The sequence below is a fragment of the Pituophis catenifer genome, unplaced genomic scaffold (genome assembly GCF_029215685.1).
Source record: "Pituophis catenifer annectens isolate HBS135680 unplaced genomic scaffold, rPitCat1.0.hap2 SCAF_1, whole genome shotgun sequence".
NCBI lineage: Eukaryota > Metazoa > Chordata > Lepidosauria > Squamata > Colubridae > Pituophis > Pituophis catenifer.
In genome coordinates this window covers 203,799,405-203,823,982 of record NW_027256881.1, presented here as the reverse complement: position 1 = coordinate 203,823,982, position 24,578 = coordinate 203,799,405, and the positions used below count along the sequence as shown (strand labels likewise).

Genomic DNA, 24,578 nt, shown 5'->3' with positions numbered 1-24,578 from the left:
GAAATGGGGAAAATACTCCAGTTGTACAGGTAGTCTTTGACTTAAGAGTTCATTTAGTGACCATTCAAAGTTACAACAGTACTGAAAAAAGTGACTTATGCTCAGCAGTTCAAATCCCTAGTACAGGTGTCCTGTGTGAGCAGGGGGTTGCACTAGATGACCTCCAAGATCCCTTCCAACTCTTACTGTTTACACCCATAGAACTGATAGTTAAAATTTTTGAAACCCACCACTGACTTAGTTGTATCAAAAATGATGAAATATGCAAGTGGATACGTTTCCTATGTACGTAAATTTAACAGAATCTTGTTTGTAATGTTTCAGTCTATTAGAACAGCAGCAGTTTAATAGTTTTCTTGAATTCTTGATAATTTAGAAAGTGCCCTTAATACTTAGACTCGGTTCTTAAATAGTTCTTTTTTATTAGGTGGAGATTTAAATACCCTATGTTTAACTGAATGGCAGTGTTGCTGATTTTGCCCATTCATCAGCTCAGGTTAAAACCTCCAGGAGAGTTTATATTCTTTTACATTCCAGCAGCATTGACTCAGTTGCATGCAGTCTTACATTTCTTAACAGAAAAATGTAATAAGTGAACTGCTGGGTCACAGTCATTCCCATTGCTGCATGCAATCTTTTCTACTTTAGAGGGACTAAATGCATTTATAATCCATCAATTCACATGTTTTACATAAGATTGAGTTCCTGGAGACAGTATGGATGTTTCACATACAAGTGAGAAATGAGGAACTCTTGAAAAATTTAATTGTGGTATTGGATTTTTAATGGTGTAAGGTCCTGTGGTGATTTGCATCTTTTAAAACTGTCTTTTTGCATTGCTTCTAGTTTATTAATCTTGCAAGAACTCTTCAGGCACACATGGATGATATTGAAAGTAGGTGATTTTACTACTAAGTTTAAAAAGGGATAAAGTACAGTCTGTTCTTATATATAATATTAAGTATCAAAATACCTGAGTTGATCTGCAGTTTTCAGATAGAATTAGAATAAATTGTAAGGGCGCCTGAAGAACTCAAATCTGGTTCCTGAGGAAATGCAATCCAATTACTTGTTTCAAAGTCCCCTGCATTTTGTTCTCTGAGACAGTTTGAAGAGCAAAATTAAACAAAACTCATCATAATATGCATATACTTAATATTTATCATTGAAAGAAACAAAGTTTATCCACTGAAATTACTAGAACCTGGTTAAGTCTTGATCAGTTTTTATATACTTAAGAAAGGTTGATCTTGCTGACTCAAACATGTGACATAGACTTGCTTTCAGGTAGGCATTGAGATTTTGTTCAGCTAAAGATCTCTGAAGAATAGTCTCTCTCTAATAGGAATCTAATTATCTTTTGGGAATGTATATTTTTAATAAAACATCTTATGGGGTAATGTCTGCTTGAGGTAGTTCCATTTAAGACATGGTTGCTGATATAGCAGTTGTAATGAACCCTTGTTATTGCCAACCCATTTTTCTCCTGCCTCTAGATTGTGCGTACATCTGATGTTTCTTTTCTATACATCTCTATGCCTAAAGGCCCCGCATACATATTCTCCTGTCCATTACATAGGTTAGGGTGATGATAAAATAAACTAAAATTATATTCTGTGAATGAACATTATTTGTGTCCATAAAAGTTTTCCTTAGTGAGATATTGTTTTCTTGTTCCCTGTTCATACATATATAGGTATTTAATACAAACACCTTTTATTTCTTTGGTATTATTTACTTCATTTACAAATTTAGGCTTCCTGTTAAGGACATTTTGGATTTTGGCCATTCATTTACACTAGCTACATCTGGATCTTTGCTTTAAAAGGGCTTTTACTCCTTAACACATTTATTCCATAATGATCTTAACCATGTAATTTAATCATACTCTTTTTGGGAAAAGAAACCCTTTGTTAGCCTTTTTTGGTATTGAAGATGCCTGCTGAAGTTATTTATATATTGCCATTCATATATCTGTACTTGCATATTAAAACCAAAGCATAATCATATATTATGTGAAACGCTTTATTGCATTGATAGAAATCTGGCCCTTTATCATTCTTAACCTGTGCAGCTGTAAAAAAAAAACAAAAGAAAAAACAAACCATTCTTATAGGTTCCTAACATGTTAAATTGAAATGATGGGCAGAACATTATTGTGACAGTTGGCAAGTAAGTGTCTATATTTTTATAGAGTTATATTTGTTAGAAGGTGTACAAGAATTTCGTTAGTGGGCTCCCATTGAGAATTATTAAAATGGTACCTAAAGATAATTCCTTTACATATTTTTTACTTAATTTTCTAAATTTTATCCTTTTCCTTCCTCAAATTGCTTGTTAAAGAAACATACTTTTAATTCATGTGCTTACTAAAAGCAGTATACTTTAGCATAAGTATACATAGGTATATTTTGATTTTTAGTTTCAGAGATGTTAAATTAAAGTTGTACATAGGTATTAGTTTAGGGAAGCACTCCATTATGAAGCACCGAGTTCAAAGATACATAAATGCGTTATAAAATGAGATGCTGTGTCACATTAAAAATAATGTCCTTGAAAAGAAAAGTTTCTGATTATATTCTGTACTTCCAGCAGCTTCAGATGATGAGGATGATTCTGAAGATGGTGATCTCGATAGGACCCTTGATGCTGCATAGATGGAGTGGAAGGGCTAAATGCTCAGCTGACACAAATATCACCAATGCACATTTATTTAGTAAACCATGCTGAATTCTATTAGATTTCTGAAGAACTGCTGAATCAAACAGAAAATCTGCTGTTGCACACTGGTATCCATAGATACTGGATATTGCTCATTCAGTCTGCAAGAGTATCTTTCTTCTTTCAGAGTATGACAATGTATGCCTTCTTCTCAAGGGTGTGATTTTTATCTGTAAGGAAGAGTTCTTTTTTTATAAACTTCTTACAGAAATCGGTTATAAATTCTGGGAAATGTTTCTCATGTTTTGCTCTTCTACTGGCACTAAGTGGAACTGTTAAATGAGTTTGCAAGTTCAAGTCACGGGGAGGGGATAATTCTTTGTTAACTTACCACTTAAAAATATCTATCGAAAAGTCTCATCATTTTGGTTCCAGTGTTAACACCTAGATTGAATGAGGGAGTGAATGGGTTCTGTAATTAGTGTTAAGTTTCTCTAAGTTTTTCTGGAGGAGTGTTTAACTCAAAGCAATAAACTTGCAAGGGGCTACTAGTAAGTATTAATTAAGGCTTTTATAAGTATTGATTTCAAAACTGCAGACTATATTTGATAATATTATGTACAAGTTCCAATTAGGAATTACAGCAGTAAACACAAGCATTTCAGCATTCCTGGAAGGAATAAAACTTATGGTTTAGAATCTTAACCAAGCTATTTATCTGAATGAACATTTTTTAGAACCCACATTCACTGCTAAGGCACTGGTTATCAATGTGTTTTCTAGTGTTGTCACTTGTTTGTTAAATAAAAATTGCAATCCTATGGTTTGTCTACCTCTTTAAAATAAGGTAACATTTAGAGTCTAAACAATACCCACATAGGAATTTTGTTTGGTTTAAGAACGTCAGTGCTGATTGAATCTGTTCGGGCAAAACCATAATGGGGATAGGTTTTCTATGTTGCTCATGAGGCTAATGTCTCCTAGGTGAGCTCTAGAATTTCAGGGCTGCATCCATACAGGTTGAAATGACCTGTCATTTTTCCAGGAAAGCACTCTCTGGGAATGATCCCTTTACAGAGAGCATCCTTTTCCTGTTATATGAATACAGGTAGTCCTCGACTTACAACAGTTTGTTTTCTGACCATTCAAAGTTACAATGGCACTGAAAAAATGCCACGATCACCTTTTGCGATCTTCTGACAAGCAAAATCAATGGGGAAACCAGATTTATTTAACAACAGTTTGACTAATTTAACAATTACAGTGATTCACTTAACAACTGTGGCCAGAAAGGTCATAAAATGGGCAAACTCACTTAACAAATGTTTCACTTAGCAACATAAATTTTGGGCTCAAGGAAGTCGTAAATCAAGGAGGACCTACGACCTGTAGAACGTAGTCTAGTTACTCCAAATCAACATCCATTTTAAACTTCAGAATATTCTTTGCAGATGCATTCATATAAAATACATTCATATTGCTTCACTTATCCTTTTGACTACTTCAAGATGAGTTGCTTGAGATTCAAAGAGGGAGTGGGAGAAGGGGCAATGCAATGCAGTCCTGATCCAACTAAAGTCGTAAAACTGTCATCCAAAGTACATTGTGCTACCTTATTCCTTCCACATAATAATCCCACTTAGAGTTAAGAATTCCCACTAGAGTTTCAGTTCACACAGAATTCTTTGCATCTAAAAAATCCTTGTTGCACTCAAGCAGTTGTTCCATATTACTCCTGTGTAGAGTTGAATATTTCTTTGTACACAAATAGTGCTTGACTTACAACCATTCATCTAGTGACCTTTTAAGGTTATAATGACACTGAAAAAAGTGACAATCGGTCCTTGCATTTGTAACCATCACAGCGTCTTTAAAGTCGTATAATCAAATGTAGGCATTTGGCAACCAATAGATATGACATTTGACCATGTGATCATTTGTGGCCTTCCTAGCCAGCTTCCGACAAGCAAAGTCAGTGGGGGAAGCCTGATTCGCTTAATGACTACAGGGATTTGCTTAACAATTGTGACAAAAAAGGTTGTAAAATCAAGCGCGACTCATTTAACAACTGCCTTGCTTAACAGAAATTCTAGTCCCAATTATGATTGCAAACCAAGGACTACCTCTATGAATCTTAGTTGATAGAATACAGCTGGATATTCATTGGTTGGCAACTTTGCCCAACTGTAAATAGAGTACAGGTGGTCCTTTTTTAGTGACTACATTTAGAACTGGCAACTTGTTAAATAAAGTGGTTGCTGAGTGAAACTGCAACTCTGCTTATCTTATTTCAGCTTTCCTTTGCTGAAGCTGCAAAAATTGTAAATACAAGGATTGGTTGAAAAGTCGTTTCTTCAACCCAATTATAACTGAATATGACCTGTTCAATCACTAAACAAGGACTGTCTATATATAGAAGTTCTGTATATATAGAAGTTCTAAGATGCCCTTAGCCAATGGATCACTACATTACAGTTTTCATAGGAAAACAGGTTGTTTTATTTCAAGAAAGATTAATAACTTGGTGAACAATACCATATTCAATGCTTTAAAATTGCAGATCAGAGTTTGTGTATTTTCTAGTTACCTGCTATTTTTTGAAATAGTGGAATAGAGATACGAAGGCCAATCTTAAGGAAAAGTTAAAAAGGAGAGCAAGTAATGTCAATATTTTTTTTTTACTTATTTTGAGTCTTCATATTTTGTTCTACAGAAAATCTCTGTATTTGCTGCAGGGAGCTGTAATCTGAAAAGTGTTGCCTATGAAGGCTAGTACTTCATTTTGAAAAAAAAAATAGATGATTAAGAGCAAAAAAAATTACAATGTTCTGAGCGACATTCTTCTACATCCTCTTCCCTTTTGTTTATGAAAAAATTGACTAAAATTAATTTAGGAGAGATGGGAGGGACATTAGACCTATTTAACAAATATGGCCTTTTCTCTGACACAGAGAGGCATGTAATTATCTAAATTATAAAGGTCAGCTAGCGTAGTAAAGATGTGATACACATATTCAACCATCCAAATGATTATCTTGATATAATGCTCATTCATATAGAAATATATGTATTTATATTTTAGCCTAATTGTGATCAATGCTAGATAGATTTCCGTCTGCAATATAACATGAGGCAACCATTGAATAATGTTGTTTAAGTAATATCTTATTCAGCCTCTTGTATGATAAGCAGTAATTCTCAAACACCACGTGCCTATCAGTAATTGATAGTCTAATTGTAAATACTGAATTGCTGTATGTATGAAATTCTAGGAAGGGCCATTTTAGTTATCGCTTTTATTCGAGTTCCAAAAAGTACAAATATTGATAATCAAAATTTTATTTCAAAGAACAGAATATTAAAATAGACATATATAAAAAGACAGGGATTGTGTTGAAGGTCCTTGCCATAGTTCCATATTTTGTTAATATTAAAAAAAATTGTAGACATTCACTAGGAAAATAAGCAGACTTCATGATAAAAATACAATCTACAGGTTTTAATAAATTGTCTTGTCCATTGTTCGTTGCAGTTGCTCCACATTTCTTAAAGATAATATTTTATAGTCTTGCATTTTAAAATTTCGGAAACGATAAAAGAGTTTTTGTAGAGACTTTTAGTCCACGATTGGAAATCTGAACTTCATAAATAAATGAGTGCTGTGAGTTGTTGGCAAATGTTTCACCAGAATAAATTTAGCAGTGTTGAATACAGGAGCTTCTTCCTTCCAAAGGATCTTCGGGCATTTTGGATAAGAATGATTTCTAAACTATAGATATTATTAAAAGGATATTAAGCATGTTGAAAAATGCACATTTAGATAATCACTTCATATACGTAAAACAATTTAACAAATAAACATCATTTGGTTTATATTTCATTAGAATATAGGATAGTGGTTTTGAAGATTGCTTTTGTGCCAGAGCCCCTTTCTATAATAGTATCTAAATGAAAACAGTTTAAGCAGAATATTCATCTTCATCTATAAAAAATGTTTCATTGTCACATGGAATTTGAGTGATGAAATTATGTATGCTACAACTTGGTCTAGAAGATATCCTCCTTTGATAAAGAAACCAGAGAAATGCTGCAGAGATTGCCAGAGTTATTGTTGATATTATGACTATGATGCTTGTCCAAGCCGTTTCTGAAACGACACAAGAAAAGTACATAATAAATCAGATATGTTGTTTTCTGCAATTACAAATATTTCTCAGCTGTTATAACATTCTGATATGACTAGACCATTTCCCTGATTGGCTTATACACAGCTTTTTATTTATCTAGTAAATCTTTTAAGATATTTTAATTATATCTGGATTACTGAAAATCTCCATAGACTTAAGATATTACTAGCACTTACACTTATATGTCGCTTCACAGTGCTTTACAGCCCTCTCTAAGCTGTTTACAGAGTCAGTAAATTGCCCCCAACAATCTGGGTCCCCACTTTACCGACCTCGGAAGGATGGAAGGCTGAGTCAACCTCAAGCCCGTCAGGATCTAATTGCTGCCAGTCTGCAGAATTAGCCTGCAATACTGCATTCTAACCACTGCGCCACCATGGCTCTTGGATAGAGCAGCTACAGATCAATGGACCATAATCCTAGTTCTCTAGGATGTGGGGAATTACCTGAGATCATAAACAGATCTAGAAATGTTTCCTTAATACTTTAATGTTACCATGTCACTTATTAATTTCTATATAGGTAGTCCTCGACTTAAAAAAAAAGGTAAAGGTTTCCCTGTCCAATCGTGTCTGCCTCTAGGGGGCAGCACTCACCTCTGTTTCTTAGCAAAGGAGCCTGCATTATCCAAAGATTACAACCATTCATTTAGTGACCATTTGAAGTTACAATGGCATTGAAAAAAGTGACATGATCGGTTTTCACACAGAACTGATGCAGCATCCCCATAGTTATGTGATCAAAGTTTGGTTGCTTGGCAACTGGCATATATTTAGGACAGTTGCACTATCCCAGGGTCATGTGAGCACCATTTATACTCTTTCTAGGCAGCTTCTGACAAGCAAAGTCAATGGGGAAGCCAGATTTGCTTAATGACTACATGATTCACTTAACAACTGTGGCAAAAAAAAGGCCATAAAATGGAGCAAAACTCAATTCTGTTGCTTAGCAAAGAAAATTTTGCATTCAATTGTAAGTTAAGAACTATCTGTATTACTTGGTCCTACATATGTGGTAAGTAACTTATACTGCTGAGGCATGTTTCATTATGCTGATGCACACAAACTAGCTTCCTTATGCTCACATTTGCCATTTTAGAATGCACCAAATATAATTTTATCCTTTTCACCCTATCATTTAATTAGTCTAATAAGAATTTTAATAAGCTTGAAAAATGGTTGAGTTACTACCTTTACGGAACTCTGATTTTCCATGTCGTTCTGACTGATGCAGCTTCCAGTGGGCCTGTCCCCATGATATAAACAAATTCTCCAATATGTACCAGGCAAATGGCAACAAAAATGTGGGGAATCAGTGACATTTAATAGTGAATGGATATCTTTAATACAGCTTCTTGCATATCCAGATAGAATACACAATGATAATTCCTTGCTTAGAAAAGGTCTATTAAAATCAGTGGGATGAATTAATTAGTCACGGCTTAATTACATTGATGGACCTGCTGTTAATTATAGCCACACGGAACCAATCCATGATGTTATTTCCTGAAAAAGAAAACTCTGAAATAAAAAGACACTATCTTAGCACTGTTTCATTGCTAGACAATATAAAGAAAAAAAAGTGGATTACTCACCAAATAAGCGTGTCTTTTCATAAAGAACTTCAATATACAGAAGAAAAAAATGAGAACATTAATTTGGATGTACTTATTTTTTTTAAAAAAAATCTACATTTTACTATTGTAGAGAAGTAGTGAAAATAATTACTATCCAATAGTTGGTAATAAGCCACAGTGACCAAATAACAGTGATCAATATAAAAACTGAAAAACCTGCTCATTGAAAAGTGTGTGTGCAGAGGGGTGGGGGGTGAAATTCATTTGAAATAATTTCTGTGCGTGGATCTCCTTGGAAATGGAAATTGTGGATGTAAATTGGTTATTCAAATGCAGGTACAGTACTGTTCATCCACATGGGTCTACTGACTACAGTTTGATTCTAGTGTTTATTCATGTGCTAGCATAGTAAACCAAATACCATATGACTCGAGTATGTTTGTGAATAGGAAATGAATGAAATGTGATTTGCATAATTTCTAAAAGGACATATAACCTCTTGTTTTCATTGTAATGAATTGTTTGTTTGTTTGTTTGTTTGTTTATATTTATATACCGCCCTTCTCCCAAAGGACTCGGGGCGGTGAACAGCCAAGATAAAACACAAAAAATACAAAATTTAAAAACAGTATTAAAATCAAATTAAATTAATTTGTCCCACAATTAAAACACCACAATTAAGACTGATAATTAACAGTTTAAGAATTAAAACAATTTAAAAGAGTTAGGCCAGCCCAGCTTGCTGGAATAAAAATGTCTTTAGTGAACGGCGAAAGGTGCCAAGATCCAGGATCTGCCGTATCTCTGGGGGCAGCTCATTCCAGAGGGTAGGTGCCCCCACAGAGAAGGCTCTCCCCCTGGGGGCCGCCAGTCAACATTGTTTGACCGACGGCTCCCTGAGGAGCCCTTCTCTGTGGGAGCGTACTGGTTGGTGGGAGGCTATTGGTGGCAGAAGGCGGTCTCGTAAATACCCGGATCCTAAGCCATGGAGCGCTCTAAAGATGGTAACCAATGGTAACCAATACCTTGAAGCGCACCCAGAAGACCACCGGGAGCCAGTGCAGCTCGTGCAGGAGAGGTGTTACATGGCAGCACAGAGTCTCCCCCATAACCATATCTAATATATTGTTATTAGATAGAACACCATTAATAATGAAGAGTATCCATTAAAAAATTCCCCAAGCAAGAATCCTTCGCCAGTCATTTGAAAACAGCATTGCGCTGATGAAATATGACCTGGGGATATATCACCACCGATAAGAATTTTGATACTGATAGGAAAGGTACAGTTCGTTTTCATTATGGGGCAATTATTGACCCAGTTAAAACTTTAGAAAACCTAGAATGTGAATAATTAATCCTTGAAGTCTATTCAGTTTCAGTGCTAGAATCAGGAGACACCCAAACCAATGTCTTATTGAATTAATCTTTTGCAACTGCTTTCTTAAAAACGCCTTCTTAAAAGCATTTTTCCTAATTAGGCTTGTTGTAGGAATAATCAAAAGAATTTGTTTCCTAAATGTGGTAATGGGGAAGACATTTAGCAATAACCCTACCAGAGTTGTGACTAAGCTCCTTAATAAGAAAGTAGTGGGTAATTTTTCTTGCATCTACCTTGCTTGTTCTGCTATGTGAAAAGCCCAATAGCAAGATAGAGTACTGTTTCCAGTTTCTCTTGAATTCATTTGCATTCATTTTTAATTAATGTTATCATAATTATGCATATATGACAGTATAAGAATAAAATGACCCTGGGATTAAGTTTAATGACCATGATGACTGGTAATTGATGAAGGGCTCCAGAGTGTTCGGTAGAGGAACAACATAACAGCAGGAGTTTATCTACTTGAAAGCCCTTCCACAGCCTCTGAAATTCCTGATCTATAATAAAAATCTTCAATACTGTAGCATTTTTAAGGCAATGTTGTAGCATGGCTCTTACATACCAGTAGTTTCACACAGGATCTTAGTCAGTGGAAGATGTTCACAGGAGACTTTTTTCCATCCACCTGAAGCTGTATGCATAGTAGCACAAGTGTTTAGAAGTTCATTGTTACTTTCTTCCTCTATCCAGTTTGTAAAATTTACTTTGGAATCATCATACCATTTGAAAATATTATCTGCAATACAATAAATGTACATTTATTTTTGTTTGCTTCATAAACATGAGCCAAAGTAAAAATTTACATTGACTCAATCATTTACTAATGTGGTTTTAATTTTAGTTTTTTTTAAAAAAAAACTCAGTTTAGGTTCCTGCTTTAAAGAGAATCAGCAGAAAGCTTTAGGGAGGAATTTTTTGCCCATTGCCTTAAATACATCAGCCCTGGTACAATGATAGCCAGGAACAGCCCTTTATAAATTTTATAATTTATAAATTTTATAATTCCGTTGACAGTTGCAAAACAAAATGGCAGCTCAGAGCTGAAACTCCGAGGCTAGGAGGGAGATGTTTCGACATTTTCAAGAGTGTGGGGGTCAATTAACCATCCACAGACCCCCCTCCCAGCAAGCTGAGGTATTTTCGGCTCAATAGAGCTGTGGATGGAGCCCAAGGATAAAACCCGAGCTGAGCCCGAAGATCAGCTGTTTGTCAGTAAAAAGACTGAGGGCGGTTGGGAGAATGTCAGCATCAAAGCCTGGCTGTCATGACCGGGTCAACCACTGAGTCTAATACAGCTGATGAAATGGTTGGCGAGACGGTGGCAACAGCGACTCCGGATAGGGTGTTGATAATGATGCCTGGGCTAATAGGCGCTGCATGTAGCAACACGGCGGCAATGATGTCTATGGCAAGGGGGGTTACCATAATGGTGAGGGGAATGGCGCTAATGGCAGCGACGGCGACGGCAACACCAGGAGGCTGCAAGGAAGCCCTCGTTGTTAATAGAGGAGAGGGCAATGCTGCAAAGGCTATAAATGTTAGGATCCCTTCAACCTCTAGGGATCTGTTGCACTCCTCTTTCTTGAAACTCTGAGGACTTATTAAACTAATTGAACTAAGTAGCCTGAGCAAGGTGATGGATAGGGACTGAGGATTACAAACAGGAGATGATGACTTACTCTCCCCCTCAACTGTCCCTCTCTCCTTTATCAGATCTAGATCTATTACGACCACTCAGCGTTAACTTGCAATCTTAGATCGATCTGCAGCTTTATTTACCACCTATTCCCCAAGATTACCCTGATTATTTAACCCTAAATACTTTGTCCAGTGGCTCTGCCTTACTTTTTTGATCTAATCCTCGGCCATCGCTGCTATCAGGACTGGAGGAGATACAGACATCGAGAGTCTTGGATTATGGGGAGATAGACCACCTTCTCTTTGTTTGTTTCAAATGGTTTGGTCACTGTGAGAGGACGTCCCTTTGAGACCTCTATCCCCACCTCCTTTGGGTGGACTTACTACAACCACAAGACTTCCCATCGTCGTGAGAGGGCGATGATGTTCCGATGTATTGACATTTGTAACATACTGGTCTCCCTTTTACATCTATTTCCTCCCTTATTTTAAATTACCTGTCTTAACCATCTCTAACACTCTTAGAAGAAAATGATCCTTCATCTCCTTCAACTCGCTCCTATCTTTGATGTATTCAACTGCGGAGCTCCTTGCACTGCGAGATTCCCCCCTCTCGCATGTCTGGCCCTCTCAGTTATCAAGGGCCGCCCTTGAGGACGGGTTTTGGAACCCTGAGAGGTGGTTTGCAAAAAACCGACAGCTTTGGGGTTTTTTAGATAAATCTTTAAGTTCTATTTTAAGGGGTTCTGGGAGGGATTGTGGGAATGGATCTGGGGGGATCCATAAATCCACTGAAAGGGGTAATGGGTCTGATAATCATGGTGGGGAGGATGGGGACAGAAATCTGACAAGGATGCAGGGGGATGAAGCGATGGGCATTAGTATAGTAAGTGGGAGGGGCAGATATGACGGCTGCAGGGGGCCATATTATGTTTTGGGAGTGCGCACTCGTTGTTTACGAGCGATTGCCCACTCCAAACCCCAAAGCACTGCTCGTTTCCCAGGTTGTTCAGAGTCTCAGACCCTGGGTCTACGGCTGATGTTATGTAATGCCAGGTCAGTGGTAAATAAAGCCCCCTTCATTCATGATCTTATTTCAGAGGGGGGTGCTGACCTGGCAGGGATTACGGAGACCTGGTTAGGCCAGGAGGGAGGAGTTCCCCTTGTGGAAATGTGCCCGCCAGGTTTCCGTGCATTCCATCAGCCAAGGACTCAGGGAAGGGGTGGGGGAGTGGCAGCAATCATTAGAGAAAGTCTTTGCCCGAGGGAGGCCACTGTTCCTCAGATAGCCGGATGTGAGTCCCTCCTTGTGAAGTGGGGTCGGGGGATTCAGATGGGCCTACTGATTGCGTACCTGGCTCCCTGCCACGTAACAGCGGTCCTGCCTGAGCTGCTCGACATTATAGCCGGGGTGGCGGTGGAAACCCCCAGACTTATTGTTATGGGGGATTTTAACCTGCCATCCGCTGGTGAGATGTTGGAGACGGCTTGGGAGTTCATGGCTTCCATGACGGCCATGGACCTGACCCAGGTAGTTCAAGGCCCCACCCACTTGGGGAATCACACTCTGGACTTGATTTTTGTCTCTGAGCAGTGGCTGAATGATCTAAGAATAGGGGATATAGACATCAAGCCCTTGTCATGGTCTGATCATTCTCTCCTTCACATGGACTTTCAAGTCACTTCCACCCACCGCAGGGAGACGGAACCAACCAAATGGTTCCGTCCCAGGCGCCTGATGGACCCCGAAAGGTTCCTGATGGAGCTTGGGCCATTTCCTGAGACTCTGGCTCACAACTCGACTGAGGACCTGGTGGTCTCCTGGGACAGGGCGGCTACTGGGGCCTTGGACCGCGTTGTGCCTTTGCGGCCTCTGACCCGATGCCGACCTCAATTGGCTCCTTGGTTTTCCGAGGAGCTGAGAGAGATGAAGCGTCGGAAAAGACGCCTGGAGAGCAATTGGAGGACAAGCCGATCTGAATCTGACCGAACACAGGTGAGATCTTATATTAAGACCTACCTAATGGCGATAAGAGCGGCGAAGTCTAGCTACTTCTCTGCTCTTATTGCATCTGCAGAGAACCGCCCAGCTGCGCTGTTTAGGGTGACCTGCTCCCTACTTCAGGTGGGGGTACGGGAAGATCCCTTAAAGGGTCGAGCTGAGGATTTTGTACAATTCCTGCATGATAAAGTCGCTCAGATTCGGGAAGGCCTGGACTCCGATTGGGTAGATCCAGGGGAGGAGACGGGGGCAGGTCTTGAGAGCGTTATCTGGGAAGTTTGACTCTGTGGCTCCTGAGGACGTGGACAGGATTCTGGGCAAGCTTAACACTGCCACATGTTTATTGGACCCGTGTCCCTCCTGGTTGGTACTGGCCTCCCGGGAGGCTGGCTCCAGGGGATTATAAATGCTTCTCTGAGTGAGGGTGTCTTTCCCGCCGCCTTGAAAGAGGCAGTTGTGAAGCCCCTCCTCAAGAAGCCTTCCCTGGACCCGGCTATATTATCAAATTATCATCCAGTCTCCAATCTTCGCTTTGTTGCGAAGGTTGTTGAGAGTGTGGTGGCGCGACAACTACCCCGATACCTGGATGAAGTTGTCTATCTGGATCCGTTCCAGTCGGGCTTCAGGTCACGATATAGCACGGAAACGGCATTGGTCGCATTGGTGGATGATCTCTGGAGGGTTCGGGAGAGAGGTTGCTCCTCTATCCTGGCCCTATTAGATCTCTCAGCGGCTTTTGATACCATCGACCATGGTATCTTACTGCACCGGCTGGAGGGGTTAGGAATAGGGGGCACCGTGCTTCGGTGGTTCTCCTCCTTCCTCTCTGACCGTTCGCAGTTTGTGTTGGCAGGGGGGCAGAGGTCGACCTCGAGGCACCTTATTTGTGGGGTGCCGCAAGGGTCAGTCCTCTCACCCCTTCTGTTCAACATTTATGTAAAACCGCTAGGCGAGATCATCCGTGGTTTTGGGGTGAGTGTTCATCAGTATGCTGATGACACACAGCTATACATCTCCACCCCAGACTACCCCAATGATGCCCTTGCTGTGATGTCCCGTTGCCTGGAGGCCGTGCGGATCTGGATGGGGAGAAACAAGCTCAGACTCAACCCCTCCAAGACCGAGTGGCTGTGGCTTCCGGTGTCCCGGTATAGTCAGCTAGTACCATCACTGACAATAGGGGATGAGATCTTGCTCCCCACAGAGAGGGCCTGCAACTTGGGTGTCCTCCTGGATTCACGGTTATCTTTAGATCATTTGACGGCCGTGGCCAGGGGTGCCTTTTATCAGGTTCGCCTGATCCGCCAGTTGCATCCCTTTCTGGATCGGGACACCTTGCGCACGGTCACTCATGCCCTAGTTACCTCCCGTATGGACTATTGTAATGCTCTCTACATGGGGCTCCCCTTGAAAAGCACCCGGAGGCTCCAACTGGTCCAGAACGTAGACGCGCGGGTGATTATGGGCGCAGCTCGTTACGCCCATGTAACACCTCTCCTACGCGAGCTGCACTGGCTCCCGGTGGTCTTCCGGGTGCGATTCAAGGTGTTAGTTATCACCTTTAAAGCACTCCATGGCTTAGGACCTGGGTACCTACGAGACCGTCTTTTGCCACCAATAGCCTCCCACCGACCAGTTCGTTCTCACAGGGAGGGACTACTCAGGGTACCGTCAGTCAAATTATGTCCACTGGCGACTCCCAGGGGGAGGGCCTTCTCTGTGGGGGCTCCAACCCTTTGGAATGAACTGCCCCCGGAGATACGGAATATCCCTGATCTCCGTGCTTTCCGCCGTGCCCTCAAGACCCTGATGTTCCAACAGGCGGGGCTAAACATACGAACATGTGAATGATTTTTTAAATGTTATCTAATTCTGGGTTTTATTTAATTGACCAAACTAAGAATTTTAATTAGCAATTTTATGATGTTTGTGTGTCTATATTTTTCTTGACTGTACACCGCCTTGAGTCCTACGGGAGAAAGGCGGTATAGAAATATAATAAATAAATAAATAAATAAATAAATAAATAAATAAATAAATAAATAAATAAATAAATAAATAGCGATTGTACCCTTTATCAATAGCAGATAACACTTAGATTTCCTCCTGGTAAAAGTCTGTCAGCCTATTTCACTTTTCTTGCATCTGTCCCATTGAATACAGAGGCCTCAGCCCCTGTATTCATTCTGCACCCCTAGTGTTGTTCCTCTAGGCTTTGCATTCACAATTCTCTCTGAATTTCATCAGGCCCATTTTCCAAACCCAGAACAAGAGAGTTCTTATAGAAATTACATCTAGAAAGCTTTTTTATCTTAAGAAAGGAAGGATAGTTCTTAATGCAAATGTAGTTCAAAAATCGAGAAAAGGTGAAGCCTATGTCTAACAGGATTTGTTCACTTACCATCTGTGTCAAAAAACATGCCAAGAGATATGTATTCTGGACCATGCCAATTTGAGCGAAAATTACTTAGAATAAAGGTATTTTCATCTTTGCTATTTATAGTAATAATATCCGCTCCGGAAGCTGCATTTAGGAAATAAAGACAAAAATTAGGGCTGAGTGTCAGTTCATGTGAATGGGAATAAATGCTGCAGTTCATTTGGTATATTGGGGTGGCGGTTGATACCCCCAGACTTATTGTTATGGGGGACTTCAACCTGCCATCCGTCGGTGAGACGTCAGAGGTAGCTCGGGAGTTCATGGCTTCCATGGAGGCCATGGACCTGACTCAGTTAGTGCAAGGCCCCACTCACACAGGGGGACACACTCTGGACTTGATTTTCATCTCTGGTCAGTGGCTGAATGATCTTGGTAGAGGGGACCTAGACATTAAACCCTTGTCATGGACAGATCATTCGCTCCTTCACTTAGACTTTCAAGCCACTTCCCCCCGCAGCAGGGAGACGGAACTGACTAGATGGCTCCGTCCCAGGCGCCTGATGGATCCCGAAAGGTTCCAGATGGAGCTTGGGCCGTTTCCTGAGACTCTGGCACACGACTTGACTGAAGACCTGGTGGCCGCCTGGGATAGTGCGGCCGGGACCGCGTCGTGCCTTTGCTGCCTCTGACCCGATGCCGACCTCAATTGGCTCCTTGGTTCTCCGAGGAGCTGAGAGAGATGAAGCATTGGAAAAGACGCCTAGAGAGTGTTTGGAGGACTAGTCAATCCGAATCTGACCGGACACAGGTGAGGTCTTATATCAAGACCTACCTAGTGGTGATAAAAGCGGCAAAATCTAACTATTTTTCCGCTCTTATCGCATCTGCAGAGAACCGCCCAGCAGCTCTGTTTAGGGTGACCCACTCTCTCCTTCGGGTGGGACTGCAGGAAGATCCCTTGCAGGGTCGAGCTGAAGATTTTGTGCAATTCTTGCATGATAAAGTCGCTCAGATTCGGGAAGGCTTGGACTCCGACTGGGTGAATCCGGGGAGGGAGATGGGGGTGAGTCTTGAGAATATTATCTGGGAAGAGTTTGACCCCGTGGCTCCCGAGGACGTGGACAGGATTCTGGGTAGGCTTAGTGCTGCCACATGTTTATTGGACCCGTGTCCCTCCTGGTTGGTACTGGCCTCCCGGGAGGTTACACGAGGCTGGCTCCAGGGAATTATAAGTGCGTCTCTGAGTGAGGGTGCCTTTCCTGCCGCCTTGAAAGAGGCGGTAGTGAGGCCCCTCCTCAAGAAGCCCTCCCTGGACCCGGCTGAATTAGCCAACTACCGTCCGGTCTCCAACCTTCGTTTTGTGGCAAAGGTTGTTGAGAGCGTGGTGGCACGACAGCTTCCCCGGCAGGGGGGCAGAGGTCGACCTCAAGCCGCCTCGCTTGGGGGGGTGCCACAGGGGTTGGTCCTCTCGCCTCTTCTGTTCAACATTTATGTGAAGCCGCTGGGTGAGATCATCCGTGGTTTTGGGGTGAGAGTCCACCAGTACGCTGATGACACCCAGCTGTACATCTCCACCCCAATCACCCCAATGATGCCCTTGATGTGATGTCCCGCTGCCTGGAGGCCGTGTGGGTCTGGATGGGGAGAAATAGGCTCAAGCTCAACCCTTCCAAGACTGAGTGGCTGTGGCTCCCGGCGTCCCGGTATAGTCAGCTGGTGCCATCGCTGACTATTGGGGGTGAATCTTTGCACCCCCCAGAGAGGCCCCGCAATCAGGGTGTCCTCCTGGACTCACAGCTGTCTTTAGAAGAGCATATGATGGCCGTAGCCAGGGGGGCTTTTTATCAGGTTCGCCTGATCCGCCAGTTGCGTCTCTTTCTGGACCGGGACGCCTTGCGCACGGTCACTCACGCCCTCGTCACCTCCCATCTGGACTATTGTAATGCTCTCTACATGGGGCTCCCCTTGAAGAGCACTAGGAGGCTCCAACTCGTCCAGAATGCGGCCACGCGGGTGGTTATGGGCGCACCTCATTATGCACCTGTAACACCTCTCCTGCTTGAGCTGCACTGGCTCCCAATGGTCTTCCGAGTGCAATTCAAGATGTTGGTCACCACCTTTAAAGCGCTCCATGGCATGGGACCAGGATATCTACAGGACCGCCTTCTGCCACCAACAGCCTTTCACTGACCAGTTCGCTCCCACAGAGAGGGACTCCTCGGTACCGTCGGCCAAGTTATGTAGGTTGGCGACACCCAGGAGGAGAGCCTTCTCTGTCGGAGCTCCTGCCCTTTGGAATGAATTGCCCCCGGATATTCGTAACATCACTGACCTCCGGGTCTTTCGCTGTGCCCTCAAGACCCTACTGTTCCAACAGGCGGGGCTGTCTAACTGAATGATTTTAAATTGGGTTTTAATTTTGGGTTTTAAAATTCGGCCAAAACTATTTAATGATTTTAATTAATTTTTAATTAATTAATTAATTTTAACTATGATATTGTATATTTATGTTTTAATTCTGGCTGTACACCGCCCCGAGTCCTTCAGAAGGGAGGTATATAAATAACATAACAATAACAATAACAACAACAATAATAATAATAATAATATTGTTAGCCTTGATCATCCTGGCCATATGAAAAGATGAATATAAACTGAATAGACAAGTTCAGTTATTTTATTATACATTTACTGGCCTATTTTTGGCTTCCAAAAACATCAACACTCTCTGCAGTACTTAAGGATGCATGTGCATGCATGTACACGCTTGTGCTGCATGACAGACAATGCCAAGAGATTTTCCTAAAATAAACAGTCTGGAAAATTCTGGGGTAGAAATCAATGAAATAGCAGCTCTCTCTGTCTCCAGCATTAGAAATGATTGACAGTATACAAGCATGCTAGGTCAATGCACTTGGGAAAGTCTGCATTCCCCAGCAACAGAATGAAATCGAATGGGATCAACCATAGAAACCCAAGAGCTTTCCCTGCTGTACCCTCAGTTCCTGAACAAGTAATGTAACATGATCTGTTAACTACTGTGAATACTAACATTTTTCAAAATGGCAAACAGACATTCAGATGTTGAAAGGACCCTCAGTTCCTGCTCATGTAGGCTCAGCTGATTGGTCTCATTGCATCACATAAGGTTGGGTTGAGACTGGATGGAGAAGAGCTGTCTTACCATTGCCTTGGCACAGCTCTCTGGCATCATCCATACCGTAGACCCCTGAGGATCCCTGAAGTAGAACATAGCAGCTCTTTTGGAATGGAATCCAAGCAATGGAAGGGCAGGCTACACAAGGAAGAGAACATGAGACCATCTGTTTCTGTTGTCAGTCCCAGCTTCACAACATACAAATGAAGTGAAATGAGTTTCTCCAAATGTTCATACAGCATTCAAGACAAATTGGGCACAACCTAATCAGATTTGAAATAAATGAGATTAACTGCAATATTAAACATTAAACTGCTGTCCATTTCTTATTTCTTTAGTGAAACAAATAGCTTCTAGAAAAAGGGTTTGGTTGCAAAAAAAGTGAATCTTCCTTTCCCAGACCTAGCAACCGAAAACAACCTTTGCTTTTTAGCTTTAAAGAACAATTTAACTATAACTTTATTCTTGAGACTCTTCCCTTTGGATAAAATACACGTTACAGCTTTTAACATTCATTGCAGCTATTTTGATGTATGTGTGCTTGCTTGTTGTTTCGTCCCATGTTTAATTGCATCATACTTTTCACATTCATTTTGATTTTAGTTTTCAAATCAACTGTACTATTTTGTAATCATATTAATCTTGGTATTCAATTGATAAAGATCTAGCTATCTTTATCTATAGCTAGATCTATTATATCAAGCATTTAAATGCATCTATCTCCAGAATTACTTAACAGATTTTGGCTGATCTTGAAGAATAAAGCAAGGTCAAACTGGATGGGAAACCATTAAGAAATTAGGTCCCAGTTGTCTGGGAAAGTTGTAAAAGCACTCCAAAAGAAGGTACACCATTTTCTTATTATTGCCAGAAACTATATGTAATCCCCAAGAACCAAGCTCAAGTCATTTTTATTTTCAGAAGTTCTTGGTAATATCACTATGTCTAATCTTAGTTTAATGTGATGGTGGAAGCTAATTAAACTCTATAAAGATCCTCCCACCCACTTCATTAAATTGCATGTATAAGATTCACCCAATGATCTTTTGTGTAAAATTTGCATAATTGCACATATAACTTTCTTACAGGTATGTTCCATGGGAATAGGAACCCTAACAATCCAGGGTATAACAAATGGGCAGAAATTTTGCTGCATGTCCTGCTTAGGCATAAGGCACTAAGGTCAGGATTACATGTTATGTAAGAGGTGGACCGGATCAAATTTCAAATCAAATAGCTTATGTTCTTGGACCAGCCTTAACAATAAAAGACTACAGTAAAAGGAGGAAGAGTTTAATACAGCAATTAGTTAGAAGGGAAGGGAAAAAATAATGGAAGAATAAAACAGCATGTCTAATTAAAAATGTTTGTGCAGTTGTACAACTTGATAAAAATATTTGCCCGCTGGTATGTGAGCATGGAGTTAGCGTCCCAATAACAAACAAAATTTATCTACATGGCCTTATTTGGATTATTATATGCTTAAGAATGCATATAATAATCCAAATAAATTAAGTTAAAAAAATAAATTCTGGAATTTCAGTTCAAGAGATAAAGTTTAGAAAATTAGTAGTAAAAAGAAACCTAAGTAAACTGATTGCTGCCTATCCATCCTAAAGGGGCCATTTAGGAATCATTGCTCATCAGGAAACTCCTCCTGCCTTGTTCACCCAAAACCTTCCACTTGACCTTGATCAGTGACTGATAAGGAAAGGAGGTCTCAGGCAGGAAGATTTTGCAGAACAGGCATGCACAAAATGGTGGATGTGACTCCCCGCTCCTTTTGGAGTAGGAGGAGAATGCCATATCCTATGTTAAGATTATGGCTATAATTTTAGCCCTTTCTGATGTACCTTTCTTTCTTTTCAGTGCTTAAAATGTATATACGTTTCCATTTTTATAATATTGCCTTCCCAATTAATTAATATTAATCTTCCTTTCAAATTAAAAACATTGCATCTATATGAGTTTTCCCACCTAATTTTTCTCTATGTGGTTTAGACTATAAGTCTCACATTGTCTAGCCAGCAACAACAGAATCTGGATTATGGAGACTGTAACAAAAAATACCAGGCAGGAGAAGGGTAGGTCAAAAATTAGAAGGCTAATTTTAACAGAATTAAAGGGACTTCACAGAGATCTGCCTAAAAATAAAATACAAAATGGTAAGCCCTAAACAAGAGCAATTTGTGAATGTAGATTCTATCTGAGGGAAAAAAGTGGCCGAGAAATCTTATGTCATGTCATGACCAGGATAAGGAAAATAAACACATATAATAAAAAGAGCAATACTGTCCCTAGCTAAATATCAGATTAATCCTACAATCCTGTGGTAGCTGAAGATATGTGTCTGTGTCTGTGTTTGATTCATTCAAAATAAAATGCTTCACCAAACTCTTCAGAAAACATGCAGTCATATTTTATGACTTGTTGTCCTTGGAGTTTAGCACTATGCCTTCAAGGATGGGCTAGTAATTCAATAATAACCATGTTATTGTTAGCATTTCAAGAGGGTACACCCCAGTTTAGCAACCAGTTTCACACAGAAGCAACACAATCTGGGTGCTAGCACATATGAATCTGCTTCTGCAAAACAGGAGGGAGTCAGTACAAGCCAAAATTCTCTTTAAACACAGATACGGATCTCTTGCTTAGAAAACGTCTTAGAAAAGACTTGGTAGTGATGACTTTATGACTTTATTATCCTTATCACTATGCAACTGATTATTGCAAGATGGTTTACATGGAGATGCCTCTGAGATCAAGAAGTTTTGCTGGAAATGCCAGGGCCAGGAGATTAAGAGAGGAGACCTGTTCCAGAGAAACATCTATTTTGCCATTGTTGGACTGGTTGCCAATGGGCTTCTGGGCCAAATCCAAAGTCCTATTCAATACCTATACAGCCCCTTGTAGTGGTACAGCTCCAGAATACCAGAGACCACTTTATTCAGCACAATCCCTCTCTCTTCCAGGATGTGGATTGATGAATTTTTATTATGATCTTTTTGTGCTATACACCACCCTAAGTCTTGTGAGTGGGCAGTACTAGCCACAAAGAGTAATAAGGTCAGTAATAAAAAAGAATGAGGTGGATTGATAATGAACAGAAAAATGACAGTCCTAGGCCTGAAAACGATGTTTTCTAGCACTGAGAGGACAAATATACCTGATTTGAAAAAAGTGTTTTGTTTTTCCTTGGTAGAAGAGAAGACTCTGGAAAGTTAACTTCACACCCCTCTATTTCACAAACCTAGCATACAAATTTCAGTACAGTACACTCACTGTTTCTGGATAAAAACCAATGTCTCCTTATTGCTAAAGTCATCTTGGATGTAACATAGCTCTAGTGGAGAATAAATAAAGAAGATAGTGCCTAGTTAATCATCTAGGCAATTTTTTAAAAAAAAACAAAAACACCTCCTTCCGTAGTAAATCTCCCCTCCCCCTTGTTTTTCTTTCTTTCAAACATTGACTAATTTTCCTAAATCATCCACTTCCACATAATCCAAGTCATCCTCTAATTTTGAAACTGGTTAATCAAACAGCAGATTTTATTCTAGTCACAACAGGACTTTACCAACCTTGGTTGACCTGAAAGAAAGGCTAGTAGTATGGTTGAGCATAAGTAGTGCTTAGATGGGAGACCATTAGGCTGCAGGCTAGTCCATGAAATTGAGAAAAAAAAAAACCTTTCCAGAAGAAGAAAATGGTGATCCACTTCTGTATTATTAGCCAGATCTGGGACCCATGAACGCACAGGAGTCAAGCTCAATTTAACAGAGGCTTTGATTGGATTTACTGCAGATTTAACTACATAAATATTTATTTTAGGCCCTCTGCCCGAAAGCCTTGCTTGTGTTCTTATGTTGCCCAACAAATGTACATAAGCCAAACAGTGCCAAACAGTACAAAACTGCCTCCCAACCAAATGCAATTTTCTCATCTTCTTATGGACGAAACAGGACACTGATCTGCCTGTCATTTTACTGAATTAGATTCTTGTGGCGAATGAAAAACAGGAGGAAGCAGTATTCTTTCTCCTCTACAAATCCTAAAGTTTCACTCCAGTCTGAACAGATCAATCAGACACGTCTTCCTCTTTCTCCCCCCTCCCTCTCCCTCTCCGCTCCTACCCCACAGAGTTGTGGGGCATTTAAATAACCATAAAAAAAGGCCTTGCAGCAGCCCCCTGATTTGGAGAACTGATATTTGATCCTGCGCCAAAGAAGTGGGGAAACATTTGACCGCCTGGGTGTTTTCTGCCCTATAAAGGGAGGTGTAAGCAAAAAACAAGGGTTCCGCACGGCATAGAGGAACGCCCCCTCCCCTTCCCTAGCCCCGTCCTGAGAGAAAGAAAGCGAGAAAACACTGTGGAAAGGCAGCGCCCGAAGCTTGAAGCACCTTGAAGCTCCCTCTCCTGCAGAGTTTCTGCCTCGTGCGCGCAGTTCACTCTGGGTGGCAAAGGCAGCGCAGCGCCTGCCGGAGGTCAAGGCGCGCATTTCCAAAAGGCGGCCGCTATAAAGAGCCTCAGGGGGATTCCCAAAGCAGCGCTTCAGCACCGCCCCACATTCTCTTACCGTCTGTTCCTAAGGAAGGTAACGCGGCCGCCAGGAGAAAGCCGCTGAGAAAGCAGGCGGAGTAGGAAGCGGGCGAGGGGGCGCCCATGGCCGGGCAAGGGACCTCCGGCCGACCCACTTGTGTCGCTCGGGGTGTGTGTGTGTTTGGGGCCGCACAAGCGCCGCCCACCCTTTGGGCCCCGGCCAGGGCGAGGAAAGGAGGAAGCCGTGTTCCTTGCGCTTTCCCTTCACCCGAAGCAGGGAAGACGTTCAACCAGTGTGGTGCTTCCCAAAGTCTCCCTTGATTTTTTTTTTTTTTTTTTGCGCGTCATTCTGCATTTTCAGCGGCATAAGCGCTTCCTCCCAAGAAACCTCACCTCTGGGTGAAGTTAAAACAACAGTTAATAGATTTTTGAAAAGATTTTTTTTAAAAAAAGAAATCCCGCCTTTATTATTTTTTTTATACATAACACAGAAGGTGGGGAAGATACCTAATATTCCCCCCGAACTCTGTAGGGCACTGACTTTTTAGGCCGCTGCAATGCATTTCTCACAGCAGCCTTGGAGGGAGGATATTTAGGGAGGATAATGAGCCCTGGTGGAGCAGCAGACTAAAGACACTGTTATTTTTATTTTTATTTTTAATTTGATTTATATGCCGCCCTTCTCCGGATACTCAGGGCGGCTTACAATGCGTTAAGCAATAGCCTTCATACTTTTGTATATTTATACAAAGTCAGCTTATTGCCCCCACAAACTGGGTCCTCATTTCACCTACCTTAGAAAGGATGGAAGGCTGAGTCAACCTTGAGCCTTGGAGCCTTATTAACATCAGCTGCCTGCAATTACTGCAAGTTCGAATCTCACCAGGCTCAATATATATATTCCATAGGAGTCGAGATTGTCCCTGTGGATGAGGAGCTGTCGAAGCAACAGGTTACGCCCTGCTATACTGTACCTTCTATATAAGGACTGAGAGATTCATCTCATAACACCTTACCTGGTACAATACCTGGGAAAGCCAATCTCGCATGTAC

General features: G+C 41.1%; 2 protein-coding genes across 7 annotated transcripts in view; one reads left to right on the top strand and one right to left on the bottom strand.

The window, feature by feature from the left end:
* Window positions 1-3,482, top strand: part of MARCHF7 (membrane associated ring-CH-type finger 7) — a 35,175-nt gene extending 31,693 nt beyond the window's left edge. For 2 of the 4 annotated variants that reach the window (XM_070940172.1, XM_070940012.1), the window contains 2 exons: window positions 847-895; window positions 2,596-3,482. In XM_070940172.1, the coding sequence (XP_070796273.1) occupies window positions 847-895; window positions 2,596-2,657 (111 nt within the window). In that variant the 3' untranslated portion in view covers window positions 2,658-3,482. Of the gene's footprint in view, window positions 1-846; window positions 896-2,592 lie in introns of all 4 variants that reach the window. The other 2 variants (XM_070940092.1, XM_070939933.1) reach the window with 1 other exon arrangement.
* A 2,502-nt stretch (window positions 3,483-5,984) lies between these two features.
* CD302 (CD302 molecule) lies at window positions 5,985-23,704 on the bottom strand. 3 transcript variants are annotated; one of them, XM_070939738.1, is made up of 7 exons: window positions 23,563-23,651; window positions 22,268-22,328; window positions 19,013-19,123; window positions 15,850-15,972; window positions 10,371-10,544; window positions 8,443-8,469; window positions 5,985-6,808 (listed from the first exon to the last, which is right to left on the bottom strand). In XM_070939738.1, exons 2-7 carry the CDS (start codon window positions 22,308-22,310, stop codon window positions 6,621-6,623), a joined length of 666 nt encoding a protein of 221 aa, XP_070795839.1. In that variant the 5' UTR covers window positions 22,311-22,328; window positions 23,563-23,651; the 3' UTR covers window positions 5,985-6,620. The 3 variants fall into 3 exon arrangements, with proteins under 3 accessions (XP_070795839.1, XP_070795758.1, XP_070795918.1); XM_070939657.1 differs by lacking the exon at window positions 22,268-22,328 and having other exon boundaries at window positions 23,563-23,704; XM_070939817.1 differs by lacking the exon at window positions 22,268-22,328 and having other exon boundaries at window positions 19,013-19,248; window positions 23,563-23,649.
* Window positions 23,705-24,578: the final 874 nt, after the last annotated feature.